General features: G+C 41.9%; 1 protein-coding gene across 1 annotated transcript in view; it reads right to left on the bottom strand.

Moving 5' to 3' along the window:
* LOC105453261 (aryl hydrocarbon receptor protein 1) overlaps positions 1-14,958 on the bottom strand; it is a 209,331-nt gene that overhangs the window by 54,589 nt on the left and 139,784 nt on the right. Inside the window, exon 3 of the mRNA XM_011695052.1 lies at positions 4,513-4,631. Within this exon, the coding sequence (XP_011693354.1) occupies positions 4,513-4,631 (119 nt within the window). The remainder of the gene's footprint in view (positions 1-4,512; positions 4,632-14,958) is intronic.

Raw genomic sequence — 14,958 nt, forward strand, 5'->3', positions numbered from 1 at the left:
ACTGGAGTTCAGACGTGTGCTCTTCCGATCTGATTGCTAGAATATTAAAATAATTTTGTTGGACAGTTAAAAATGCTTATAATTTTTAACTTTCCAACAAAATTATTTTGATGATTCAACAAAAATTATTTTCAGATCTGTATTTAGCAAAATTTTTAGACCTTTTAGCAAAATCATTCTTTCCGTATACTAACTGAAGTAATTTAATGTTAAATAATTTTATTTAGTTTGTTATTAAGTAATTTCAGCTTTAGGGACAGTTCCACAATTACTTTAATTTAGCACATTCGTGATGATATTTCTGTCTCAAACATAATATACCCGGAAAGAATGATTTTGTTGAAAGATCTAAAAATTTTGCTAAAAACAGATGACAGATCTGAAAATAATTTTTTGTTGAATCGTCAAAATAATTTGTTGGAATGTTAAAACTGATAAGCATTGCTATAAACATTTTGATATTCTAGCAATCACTTTGACTTTCGCACAAAATTATTTTAATTATTGAACAAAAATTACTTCCAGATCTAGATTCAGCAAAATTGTTTTTTCCATGTATGAATAATGAAGATCTAAGGAGAACATTTTTTATTTCTTTATCTCTCCTTGGGAAGTTATCAAAAGTTGCTGGAATGAGATTATCTCAAGAGTTTAACTTTCGTAAACGGCTAAGAGCAAGTTTCTATTAGCAACCGTTCTCTCACACCGCACGAGAGAGACCTCTCTTCGGCGCCTACGGGAGGACGGGTGAGAGCCGGAGGTATGGAAAACGCAGCGTGAATGCGATGTGATCTATGCACGGCGGGCGCTGATTTGATGCCGTGTAACTCGATAGACGTGAATTCCTCTCCGCGAGACAGGACGAGGGAGACGTCGTGCCGCGTCTAAACGAGTCGTTCCCTCAATCGCTCTCTCACCTCCGCGATATACACCGTCCAGTCGCGATTCACGGTATAATTGAGAAGGGGTATAAAAATCCAATCGCGCTTAGCCGTAATTTCGTGGATACCTCCGGTGGTGGTGGTGGTGGCGGCCGGCTTGTCATAAACCGGATTTACCGTCGGGGTTCGTAAAGTTTATGAGGATCGGCGAAACGGTATATGGCGCGTGGAAAGGAGCGACGGCGCTGCTTGTCGGGAGGGAGTCGAGGGTGGTCGGAGAGAAGGAGCGAAGAGACGGCGGCGGCGCGGCGCAGGGCAGGGCAGAAGGGAGGTCCTGGAAAGTCGGGTTCACGGAACCGTGCGAATTGTATAAATATGTTATTGATACCTATATATACGAGCCGAGGTATGGCGTGAGAGGTGGATTACCCGGAAACTGGTATCCAGGTTCAAGGAACACGAACCGGGCTTGAGGCCGAGCCCCGATCAAGAAAATCAAGCGCGACCTGATTGCATCGCCATTTTCATAAATCGATACCGTGTGTCTGGAGGATACAACGCTCGCGCGTTGTTGATTTATTCGATATTACCTCGTGATGTAGTCACCAAGTTGCACTAAATTGTAGTCTTTCGAACTAGATTGTCTTAAAAAAAAAAGGAAAAAAAATACTCATTTATGTGGTCTTAAAATAGTACGATGTATCATAAACCTGTACACAGATACTGATGCGAAGTCGTTACGTTACGTGAAGTTGTCTATAATTATAGTTATACATTTGTCAGAAAAGTTAGCGCCCCTTCGAAACTTTGCGATTTGATAATCCGCAATTATTTTATAATTTTTTTTTATATACGTCTTTATAACTTATAATTCACTTAGAAATAATAATAAATATTATTTTAAAATAAATACTTATTTAAACTATATTATCTTTTTTAATTTAATTCCTTAATACACAAAATTTTCTCATACGAAAGAAGTTACGGATAATTTTATAATATCATTTTGACAAGACACTGCAGTGTGTATGTAGTGATGCGAGTGACACAAAGAGAAGCACAATAACAAAACTGCGATAAATTTTCTCGATTCGCTCGTAAAGACGATAGCAGACGGCGCTTCGCGATGCAAGTAGTTCAACGTCGCCTCATCGTTTCGCGACTCGAGTGCGCGTCTCGTGTCGTCGGCGGAGGCCCGTTCGAGGATTAGCTCCGGGCGTACAAGGGCATACGTAACGCAATTAACGAGCCGACAATTAATAGCCCGTCGTTATAGATGCTGGTATAGGGACCGTTCGATCGTATAGGCGATGCACGTCGGCGCTACTCGCGCATGAAATCGCACGCGTACACAGTTCGCACGTGTATAAAGTATAATATTCTGCCGCACCCCTCCCCCCCCCCCCGCTGGATCTTTATTCTGGTCCTCCTCTCTGCTTTCCCTCTTCCTCTCTCTTTCTCCCCTTGCTCTTCTCTCCATCACCACTCCCCCCCCCTCTTTCTCTCACGCTGTTTGTCCCCCTTCCCCTTTTTCTCTCTCTCGTATCCGCAGACTCGCTCCCTCGCCCTCGCGGTGCGCACACCTAAAACGCAAGAAAGGGAACGTAATAGCCTTGCATGATACACGGCCATTAATCCGTGTATATACCCTTCCATACTTTGGAGGAATAGACACCTCGTACGCCTCGGTTTCATAGCCGGTTCATCAGCCCGGATATCTCTCCCTGCTCATTCTCTCTTCCTTTCTCCCTTCCCCGGCCACCTCCCGCTTTCTCGCTTCTCCCTGTCTCTTCCTCTCACTACCGATGATTTAATTTTGGCGCGCGCTCCGCTACGACGCGACTTGAGACTTCTATATTATATATACGAATCAATTCGTTTATCAATTTAAAAATGGTACGCGAATATAACTCAGTGGCATTTTGTAAAGGAATAAATTCAGACTTACACAAAAAATTAAGAATTCCTTCCTTCATTTTAAATAAAATATTAAAATATCGTTGCGTTTGACAAAGTAATTATAATGTTGCGATGTCTTAATAAAAATTATATTTACTTCCGAGAGAAAGGTATGTTAGATAACGGAAACTTAATTTAAAAATGGCTCTGTAGAAGTAAAATCGAAAAAGAAAAATAAGAATCAATATAATTAATTAAAAATAATATGTAATTAATATGTTTCTTATTGTTTTCAATTCGCATATTAATAGAGCTAAATTTTATTTCTTCAATGTTAATTTACGACATGGATCGTTTATCATTATATTAACACTAATTTCGTTGTTCATTTTCGAGCAAGAAAACAAGATTTCTCGTTTATTGCAACGAATCCACGAGTCGTCTCATCTGATATAATAGACTGTTATATGCGAGATTGATAAAAAAAAATGTATCTACTTTCGTCGTATCGCCTCGCTTCACTTACGTACGCTTTACTCCATCGAAATAATATACGAAACTCCCTGGCCCTCCCCTCGTTCGCAATTCCCTTCAAACGTGACGTCGAATCGTATCGCTTTCCTGACGGACAGTTCCAATCACGGGTCGTCATTCGGTAGCACGCCCGTTTCTCTTTTCCTGCCTGCTCATTCATCTCTCCATCTGTTCGCATGCACTCACACCACCGACCGTCGATCAATCGTGAATCGTAGACGGTGCTTATGGCAGGTGAATGTATCGCGCAGATAATATCGCCGCTCGAAATGGAGTCGATCGTTTGTAGTCGCTGACTTATCATATCGCGGTTGATTGGTCCTTAACGATTAGAATCAATAACTCGAACGGCGATCTTTTTTTTCTCTCTCTCTCTCTCCATTTACGTGAATTGACGTAATGACCTCTTGCATAAGTGTTTTTAGGAGATAAACATCGTTGGCGAACGCGTTAGAGAAATAGATTAAAATTTAACGCAAATTAAAAAGGAAAATGTAATCAGAATTTTTTTTAACAAAAATATATAAAGAGAAGAAATATAACAATTAAATATTATTAGACTATTTAGACTATTTATATATAGTCTATTAAATATTATCTAATTCCAATGCCTATATATTGAGTGCCGAATCCTTTCGATCAGTGTTAATCGTATAACGATTTATTTATCGAATTAATAATTTGCGAAAATTTCGAAAAGTAGAATTGCGTTATGAGTACCGACATAATTTCTATTATATATCACATACACAATATTTCTTTTATGCAGACTGGGTGTAGCCCCTGCTCGCGATCGTTAATCGTAAAGAATTAAAACGTACGTATAAATGTATACGCGCAAAACATTTGTACTGCTGACAAAAGCCATCAGACCATAACTTGAGATGCGCACTTCCGTTACCAAGGGCACATCGCATCGCAGATCGGTCGAATGTTTCGCGACTCGTCACTTCTCGAGATGCGAATCAGGGACGCAAGATCTCGTTCGCGACGATGGATTTCTCCGTCGCGCGGTTAGCGAATTGAGACGATCGATCGACAAGTGAAGAGGAAGCAGGTGTCCCCTCACCGTGGCATGCGATAAATACGAGCGCGCGCCAAGCTGATGTGCATTTTTTAAATTTGACGCGTCCAAATGAGGTCGTAAATACGGGCTGTTCTATAACGTGTAATAAGCACGTACTCGACGAGTACTCACCTGTAGGAACATTTCGCCGTCGAGGTGATGATGGTCGTAAGCAGCGAGCGCTGCCAGCTCTCTCGCCCTGTAATGCGAGTCGTGGTGCGAATTCTCCTCCTTATCCTTGTGCATCACCACTGTAACAGAGTAAGATACATTATAAAGACACGAGCTCGGCAATCGGAAAGTCAAGTGCAATAAAAATCACTCGTTTGTCGAAGCACTCGTTATTATAATCTCTATACTTGTATTTAATTTGCGAGACTCTCTCTTTCCTTCTCCTTTGTTTTTTTCAAAATAAAATGTAGGTATCTCTCATTCTTTTTTTCTTTCTCTTTGAATTATAGCGTATGCAATTAAACTGATTTTCCTTCGATTTAATTGATTCTAGTAATTAATGTATCTAGTAATCTATAGATATGTTATTTCTTGTTGAATAGATGTATAATTTATCATGATTTATAATTTGTATTTAATGTGTGCCTATTTATTTGTATATAATACGCATTCCTTGCACTTTTAATTACACTGAGACCTTCAATCGAGTTGATTTCTAATGTTCCCCGGCAATGTTTCGAGGCACGAAACGGCGAAGGTGCAAAAAAATGTCGCTCCCGTATGGAAAAAAAAGCGGCATTAACTCGCATAATATACAACGCCGGGCATAAAAACCGTCGAGGAAACGTCGTCGAAAATGTGCACGTGGAGAAAGAGGATAATTTCGACGGTGCAATTAAATTTCAATCAAGCAGCGTCTCGCGACGTACTCGTTTTGTGAATCTTAATAAGATGCCCACCCGGTCTCCCGTACCCCCCCCCCTTTTTTTATCACATCGACCGCAAATCACGGGAGTGATTAGAGGGGCTTAAGCGCGGGCGTCTCGTCATCATCCCTCGGCACACGAATGCGAAAACGAGGCAATCGCTCGCAACCACAATCATCTTTGCGATTTCTTTATTTCACGGAACTGCGATAGACTGCAGTTTCTAGTCGCTAGCTGAGAACTTACGACGCAATTTTTACGATTTTTACGAGACGCCGCTTTCTCGCATTCCCTGAACGTCTGTCTCTGAGTTACACGAGTCACTCAATGAATGCTTATTCCATTTGATTGTTGCATTATAAAGCATATCTGCAGAGCTTATTTTGAGGGGGGGAAAGAAACAGAGGCATATATGACGGAAATATGTACACAACATAAAAACTTGAACGCGATTACAATATTTTTGCCCCTATTTTCAATTTTGCAAAAGATAATTAAAAAAAATATATCTTGTGAAAAGAAAGAGGAGAATATACGACAAAACGGATAGTCAATTTACGCAAGAGGGATATTCAACGGCGATTTGCATAGGCGATTGCTGATCCCGATTGGAGATTATACGACCGGCGGAAAAGGACAACGACGGAATTAATATAGTGGCTCTCGATAAGAGCAAAGATGTGTTTCCGGTGTTTCATGGTATGTCCGGTCGGCAATCAGGTACGCCGCACTGCTCGAATCACATAAATTTCAGTTTTACATCACGCGGTGCGTTACATCGCTCGCGCATCGACTGCCCGGATTAAAAGTCATTAAAGTCAGCCGTAACAAACCGAGCCGGCGTTATCAGATTTGTCATATTATACGCTGTAACGTTGTGGTTGCAGTTTGCAGATTTTTATGAAAGATTAAAGTGACGATGACGTCGGCGAGGGGCAACTGAAAAGGGCGACGGACAGTTTTTACCGTAACGCAAATTTATGTTTCTCGGCCAGCGATAATTAAGGCGATTACTGTCAAAGATATAAATTTGACCGACGTTTCTATGTAAACTCGATGATCGATATCAACGTTTTTTTTTCATCATAATAATATAATATAATAAATCGATAAATTTACTCCAGTTAGATAAACTGAAGTCGCGATTGCCAAATTTTACGTTACCAATTTTTATAGGTACCGGAGAAGTGGAAAGAAATAAAAAAAAGAGTAAAACTATTTATTATTTAATGTGTATATAAGTCTTGCGACTTGATTGATTCTTGTAAATTTATCTATCTGTCTATATTTATTTATATGTACAAATATAATTTTTATTTCTAGTAAAATGATTTTAATTTAATTTACCTATCAAATGAGTTATTTGTGATTTCAAAAAGATGCGAGCTGCTCTACCCTTAAGACACAGACTTGTTGTTTCAGCGCTGTACATTGCATCATGGATGTTATTAATACAGTGCGAACAGATCGGAGAGCGCGCGGCGCTTTGTTTCGCACTCGCATGTCGAAGTCACGGCGACGTTAAACGCGACCGGTTTATTATTTAACACGACGGTGTGGTCTCGTATGTTCTAATTATGGCGCGCATATTAAGCAGGAGGCAAAGCAGGTGTATGGAACTGTAACAGATCGACGGTGTGTATTATAGGGTTTAAAAGGAAGTGTCGCTCACATCCTGTCACGTACGTATCGCCGCCACCGCCGCCGTTTCCCCGGGCCCACCGTTAATCCGTTTTGCGCGCTTAAGTTGTTCGGACATCGATAGTCCTTGGGTTCCCGCGAGCGAAAGGAGGAGAAGCGCCGTATATATGTACGGCGCTTATATATATATATATATATATATACATACGTTTTCGACGAAAAATTCGGCCCATTTTAGCGGGGCTTTATCTACACTGACGCGTAAAATTACTCTACGTCGTGTAATGAAATAAAAATTACGGTCGAGTACGAGTGAGGCAACAGGAAGAGAAGGCCTGCGCATGAGGCTTATCTTAAGATATAAAATATTTAAGTAGAGCGTGGCAAAAAAATACACGAAATCCTTCTCGTTTAAGTATTTTGTTTCAGATATGGAATATCGCGTCTATATAGCTGCAACCTTTGTACGAAATCATTTTCAGCTCCGTTTCAATTTAACAAAAAAACCCCCCTCAATCTGTAAATGAATACTTAACGATATTTGCTCGCGTCTACCTTTTCGCATTTGACAGATTTCACTTTTCGTATGATATGGTGACGAATCATTTCTGCCTTTCAATTGCTACTCAAATTTAAGGCGAAACTTTTCTCATTACTCGTTTCTTCCTCGGAAATTCATATCGATAAAAGCTTATACTTAACATTTTAACATTAATTCTGTCCTCTCTCAAGAAAGAAATCTAACTATTTTTTTTTAATTATTAATACGTAATTAGATTGTCTCAACTCAATCTGCATCTCACTGTTATAATTATAAATTATGTACTCTCTAAATTTGAATCAGTGGAAAAGTCACTGATTGAGACAGTAACACCTTGCCTTGCTAATAAATAAGTGAAACAGAGCTGAATCCACTGTGCAATTAGCGAGAACAGCGAAGTCCACTGATTTGTCAATGATTATTCATTAGTGTTAGTTATTTCACTTATTTATTAGTGCACGGAAAGAACAATTTTGCTGAATTCAGATCTGAAAATAATTTTTGTCAATAATCAAAATTATTTTGTGCGAAAGTCAAAATGATTGCTAGAATATCAAAACGTTTTATAGCAATACTTATTAGTTTTAACATTCCAACAAATTATTTTGGTGATTCAATAAAAAATTATTTTCAGATCAGTTTTTAGCAAAATTTTTAGGTCTTTCAACAAAATCGTTCTTTCCATGTGATTTCCAAGAGACAATGAAGTTGAATTTCACTGATTACCAGTGACATATTTGATTTACGCATTCAATAAATAACCACTGATAACCAGTGACTATCCACTGATTCATATTTAGAGAGTACTTAATTATAATTTTATTAATCCCCTGATAAATGCAATCAATCTGCATAGGATAACAGATCTTGCTTGCGATACGGTCTTTCCTTCTCGTTAAACGGGGATGCGATTGGACGGACGTTCTCCGACTGGGCGAGGCGCAAACCCGAGAGATCGTCGCGATGAGTGTCGCCGTGAGGAGCATTAAAACGGGCCGGCGCGGCGGTTAGTATCGCGGCGCAGCGATGCGTGCGCCGTGCCGGGAGATGTGCGAGAGCAGGGCGCAACGGTCACTCGTAAATAGTCGCACGCAATGTCGTGAAGTACTCGGCGTCGCCGCCACGCGACCCTCTGGGACAGGATCCATTAGGACGACCGTCGTCAGAATGACCGCAGGATGCGCGGACGGACGGACGGACAAGGAGGCCACGGTGGTGTCCCGGGGATACGGTACGCACGTGCGTATCCGGTCACCGCCGGTCGATCGGGCAATTCGATTTTCGATTGCCGCGAGCCCGGACGGGGAGATGACCGTCATCGGTCTCATTCGGGTCTAACGACCCGATGCTTAATGCTTCCTGAAACAATGGTTTCTTCGCGAGGATGTTTGGAGCGGTAACAACGGCGGCGAACAGAAACGTTTTTTTTTTTTTTTTTTTGCGGAATACATGCTCGAACGATGCGAAACGCATGCTTGCGCCGCGGCCCTTCAGAAAATAAAACGGAAAAGGCGTAAAATTGTCGCAGTCACAGATCTCTAATACCCTGATGGACGGATGCGGAGGAAGAAGAAGCGTTATATTCAAAGACTAATTGCGTTTATTAACCGCGCGAGCTTTAATCACACACGTGCACACGTTGTTAACTTAATTCCCCCATTTGTCCTCACGTGTATAATCATAGCATGTATAATCATTAAAGCACGGTTATATCGATAACGTGGAGTTTAACAATAGACACCGGCGGCGGAGTGAGAGGAGGAGGAGGAGGATGTGTGAAACTCGCCGGAAAAACGTCGCTCGCGGGCGACAGGCGTAATCGCCGATCGAGGGCGGAACGCGATGAGGGCGGAAAAGAGAGACAGAGAGAGGGGAGAGAGGGAGATAAAAAAAGAACGGAAAATAACGGGCGCGCAGATGCAATCTCCGTTGCGGCGCAGCCGGAGAACGTGTGGAGTTCCGAGCGCGGTCGCGCCATCGCGATGCGTTGCGCTGCCGCCGCCGCCGCCGCGCGCCAGTGCAATCAGTAATAATAATTACACTTCCTCCGGCAAGGTCAGTTTACGAACATATATACGCGCGCCGGAGAGGAACGCAGGAAGCGGCGGGATCTAAAAGCGGAGACGGAGGTCCAATCAGAACGCAGCGCCGAGCGTTCCAGCGGGAGCGCGAAATGGCGCGCGCGCGCGCTCGCGCGATGAGGAAACGGGGCGAGGAGCTCTCTCGTGCTCTCTCTCCTCGTCAGATGTTTACGCTCATGGTATCGGCCTCGCGCGGTGTGTGCCATGATGGTGCGCCTCGCATCCTTATCGCCCACGCCCGCCGCAACACGAGCGTCAATGAGCCGCTGGAAATTGGCGCAATTGAATGTAGCGCGTTATTTTTAGAAATTATCGTCGCCGCAAGATGTGAGAGAAGCTCACCGCCGCGGCGCCGAGGCGGAAGAGCTCGCGCGGTTGTCCTCCCTTCACTACCGAAGCCGCAAAGCGCCGGTCATTTTAAACGGTTCTACTCGAAAAGACTTTTAGCAAAACTCTTTACAAATATCATCTGTCTCATCTTGTAAAAAAAAAATGGAAAACAGTTTTAACAGTGTGAAGAAAAAAAATCAAGATTAAAATGCAAAACATCTAAAATCGCATGATCATAAATATATGCATTTCAATATCAATTATAGTTTCTATTGAAATAAGCTTAGAATCGTACCTGCATATAATTTCTCAATTAATCACTGAAAAAAATAATCTTGCAATTATAGCGAGAATTATTTAGGTACGAAAAATGAGCTAAAACGGATGAGTGATTAGTAGGCACTGCTATACCACATATGTTTTGTATTTAATCAATATAGATAATAGAGACAGAAATTATATCTGAACTATTTGTCAAATTTAGCAAGAAAGTTTCTCTATGATGTTTAATCAGTCCAGACTCCAATCCACACTCCAATCTTATTTGGTTATGAGATCTATATTTTCTTGTATATATTCTTAGAATATTGCTGCTATAAATTTTACGTATGACAGACAATTTTTTAGCAGATACAAAAAACAGCGATGTAATTTAAGTGTAATATTTAGAATTCTGGCTGGAGTAGCGAAACATTTCCCTGAGTGATCAATGACAGAGGAAGAATTTATGAGACACTTAATAAAACCTGTCAAACATTTTACATTTCTATATAAAAGTCTTTTCCTATATAATATTTTTTTCATACAAATAAAACAAACGCCCAAGGCATAGAATGTCGCCCTTTATCATTTTCTCGTCAACGAATCCCGATTCGTTTGTAATCACGAAAGCCCGGGGTCCGGGGGATTCCACGGCTCCCGCCCGGGTCGACCGCGTCAACGACCGTTTTCATTAGATCGTCCCTGCGATCGCTCGGTCGCTTCATTAAGCACCGCCGCCCTCATTTATATAGACGTCTTTGAAGTGCAAATAATGACGCTGCTCCTCAGGGGTGCCTTTCCTACCTGTATATACCTCTACCTTATACCCACCTACCTCGCCGGTGACTTGCGTTTTACGCACCCCGGCCGCCACCGGCGTCGACCGCGGCCGGCGGTCGTGCGAACCGGGCTAAGTGAACGGTTAAATAAGTGATTATCTCCCGATCGCATAATCGATCGATGATTGATGGAGTCGGCGCCGCGAGACAGCGACGTGTATTAACAAGCGCGCCCAACATTAACTGCCCGCTGGACGCGCCCGACCACCCCGGTTTAGATTGTTTTCCGATGTCACGCGGAGAAAGCGACGTCCGCCGTCGGTGTGATTTTGGGGGGAGGGCTGCGTTTGTTTCGTTTTGCAATTACGACGGTATCACGCGGACGTGTGCAGCTCGGAATAAACGCGTCAACGGCGTATCTAAGTTCGAAAGAACGCGATAAAAACGAAGTGACAAAAAAAATATTATACTCTGGCTGTATATCTTAAGAGATCTAGATTAAGATTATCTTAAGAAATTAAAAAGAGATCTAGATTAAGAGTTTATTAATCGTTTTCTTGAATTTTAGATTAAGAAATCTGAAATTCAAGAAAAATATTAATAAACGAAAAAAATAAGTACTGTATAACAACGTTAATAAGCGAAAAAAAAAGTAACAAGCGTGATTATAGAGTGACGCTTGTGATGACTACGTTTTATTCGTTTAGCATTGATAACGACTCATACAGTCACGGATCGTGGCCTTTTGTTTTTCTAATTTACATGGCAACATTAAACTATAATAATGCAACACAATCATATAATCGCATACTGGCATCTTTCAAAAATAATTATAGGAGCGCGGAGATTTCTTTACTATAATATACAATAAAGAGTAAGATACTGATCGTAGCTTTCATTTTTTCCCCCTTTTACCCGGCAAACAATATAACATACTTGAACACGACGCGGCGCGGAGAATTTAAAGGTCATAATTATTATATTCTTCGGCGCGGCGGCGCGGCGCGGCCACGTGAAGCCGCGACAACGACCCTTCCTGGAAACGTTTCCTCCAAATTTCCTCGAGAACGGGCCATACATCACCGCGGCCGGTTCTTTCGCGCAACCGGAAGATTTTCAGCGGTATCGAGCGGAACTCTTTAGTCCCGTGGGATTACATGGGAAGTGACATGGCGGCGGTGGCGAGATCCCTCGTGGCCGACATGCAAATGCAAACGCTGGGGATACGCGCAAGGACATTGCACGTCAGGCCGCGGCTTTGGGTTCCTGCTGAGTCAGGAGCGTCAACGGGGAAACGGGTTTGAGATTCATGCGCGGAGAGGGTTGAAGGGCCGGGGAGAGGGGGGAGGGAGGAAGAGGGGGAGGGGAGCGAATATTAAAGATTAAGCACGAGGCACGCAGATTAGCGTGCTAATACACTTGTTCTTTGCGACCGGCCGCGCAGGGCCGGCGGCGGCGGCGGGGCCGATTGTGTCGCAGAAACGAATGGCCTTCACGATAAGGGAGACGGAGTGCTTTTCGTCAGGTCAGTCGGCGAGTTTTTAGAGCACCCGGGCGCCTGTCAGGACGATACACCCTGGCAAAATCAACGAGCCTCGGTTTCCTGAGGACACCTTCCGATCGCGACTCCCTCTCCCCCCCCTCCAACCCTCCCCCGCCGCCGCCCCATCTATCACGACGCGAAAAGCCTCCACCTCGAGTCTCCCTCGAGATTGAGCGAGGCGTTACCCTCCGACGTTTTTCGACTCACCTCGACCATTCATACGTTTATCGTGAAAAAAAGTATTTAATTATAGATTTACGATAATTCTGCAATATTTTATGTATTAGCATTTCTTAATATCATCGTTTCCGTTTCGCGCAGACTGTACGTCGCTCTGTAACATTAACAGATTATCAGAATTGGAGTTTAGAGTACACGACAAAGAAATGGCGTATATGTAAAATGCAATGTGTGCACGCACGGTAATCTTATGCCGATCTGCTTATTAGGCTCCCTTCGAAAAATTTGTCTCGCAACGAAGATATTTTCTCCTTCTGCGTACTTGCGCGTGATAAGAGCTCAGTTAATTAGCTTAACGAGGCTAATTTGAAAACGTACTATTAGGACATTGTACTTGTAACAAGCTCTTTCGCAGCGCGAACATTATTAATAATTTATGTACGTCTCACCCACTTTAATCGAGGAAGATGTGTAGATGATTATGAAATATCTACATAATCATCTCGCTGCATAAATACTTACGAATGTGTTCTCACTACATTCCATGTTTTCTTAAGAGATTCTTATTCTTGCCTATTCCAGTAATCACTGTATCTGCTTTTGAGATTTACGATTTGCACGTATATATGCTAATTATTCTTTGCTTTGCTAATTAGCTCTTGACTCTACTCAAATGTACAGTGTTATCAGTTGTAGCGAATCAAACAAGTGTGACAAGCAATTTATTTGTATTGTCCCAAGTTAATAGAATGTATACATATAATTCAGATAAAATAAATGAAGATATTTGCTTACATGAAATGAGCAGAATAAACTAAAATATTTGTTTCCCTAAATTTCCCTAAGTTAAAATTTTATTAGATATCAGTTTGACTCTAAAATGATGGAATGAAAATATTAGCAATACTTTGTAATTTGATTTATTTACATTTTAATTACTTACGGCAAGGTAAATAAACAATTAATTAAAAAGAGTGTATTCAATAGCCTTCTTTCGCGAGTTTGATTATTTTTAACCTATTTAATATGTTCATTTTAATATTATTTAATCAAGAGATTGATCAGAGCAATATTTCAGATCAAGATAAATAAAGTTGCAAAACAAACGCGATAATCGCGATAATTTTAATCGTGGTATAATTGGGAAATAATTTCAAAGAAAAAAATCCATAAAAATCAAAAACCACGGAAAATTCTTTTTATTTCCTCTTATATAAAAATATTTTATTCAGTTTTTCAATTTGAGAATAAGAGATTTAGCTTTTCCCGCGCGAGTCAACCAAAAAGACGTACAAAGGTGTGCCTCCCGGGCAACTTTCGCTGCGGCAACACGGGACAGATCGGAGGAAACGCCGATTGTGTTCAACGTGGAGTTAATTCGCGGTCTGGTCCGCAGTGTAGTGCGCGAGGAGAGAAAGAAAGAGGGAGACTATTAACCCGTCCGTCCGGCTGACGAACGATCGCGGGCGCGTATCGCCGATTGCGAATTTACCGGGAGCGCACCCCAATTACCGTCCCCCGGTTTCTGCATACCGGTTGTCCGGCCACGTCGCGGTCGTCGGGAAAAACGTCACAATGCCGAGCATCGCCGGCGCGGCCGCGCCGTTGCACGTGGGTGAACGTGTATCGCCAGGGATCTTTTATGGTGCACCACGCACCGTGCAAGGTCGTATTATATACCCTCCCCCATCCCGCGCCTCTTTCTTTCTCTCTATCTCTTTGTCTCTCTCTCTCTCTCTCCCTCCCCCCCCCTCTCTTTCGCTGCTCACCGCACGATTGCCACACGGGGATGATTACAGGTATTACTTGAGCCACGATACACCGCGCACCGCGTGTAGATACACCCACTTATCGATGCTTGGACGTGTGCTCGGCCACACAGAATTCGGAAGCCGTCAGATCTTCGCGATAATACGAACATGATGCTAAGAACTTTCGATTCGGAATCAACACGCTCGGATTTCAACATTTTTCCATATGGCTACATAAATAAGATGAAAATAACTTTTCGTTAATCAAAAATTGAGGAAACTATAGAAGAAAAAAAATTTATAAATGTCTCGTGTTATGTAAAAGCCAATAGATAATAGTTTTTTATGTGATCGGCGACTTATCTCTCTTTTTTAGAAAAGTATCTTATCATAATTCACAGAATGTATGATAAGATGTGTGGAATAATTTACAGAATACTTAGATGTCATTTCGGTGAGAGCCGCAAGTGTTATTAGTTCTCCACAAACAAGGTCTAAGTCGATTTCTGGCAGATAACCTTTGCAACCCCTTCTTACATTAATCAGCATAGGTAACAAGTTACGTTAAGCGAATTTCGCAATTATGAAATTGG

Source organism: Wasmannia auropunctata, unplaced genomic scaffold, assembly GCF_000956235.1.
Source record: "Wasmannia auropunctata unplaced genomic scaffold, wasmannia.A_1.0 LD336000.1, whole genome shotgun sequence".
NCBI lineage: Eukaryota > Metazoa > Arthropoda > Insecta > Hymenoptera > Formicidae > Wasmannia > Wasmannia auropunctata.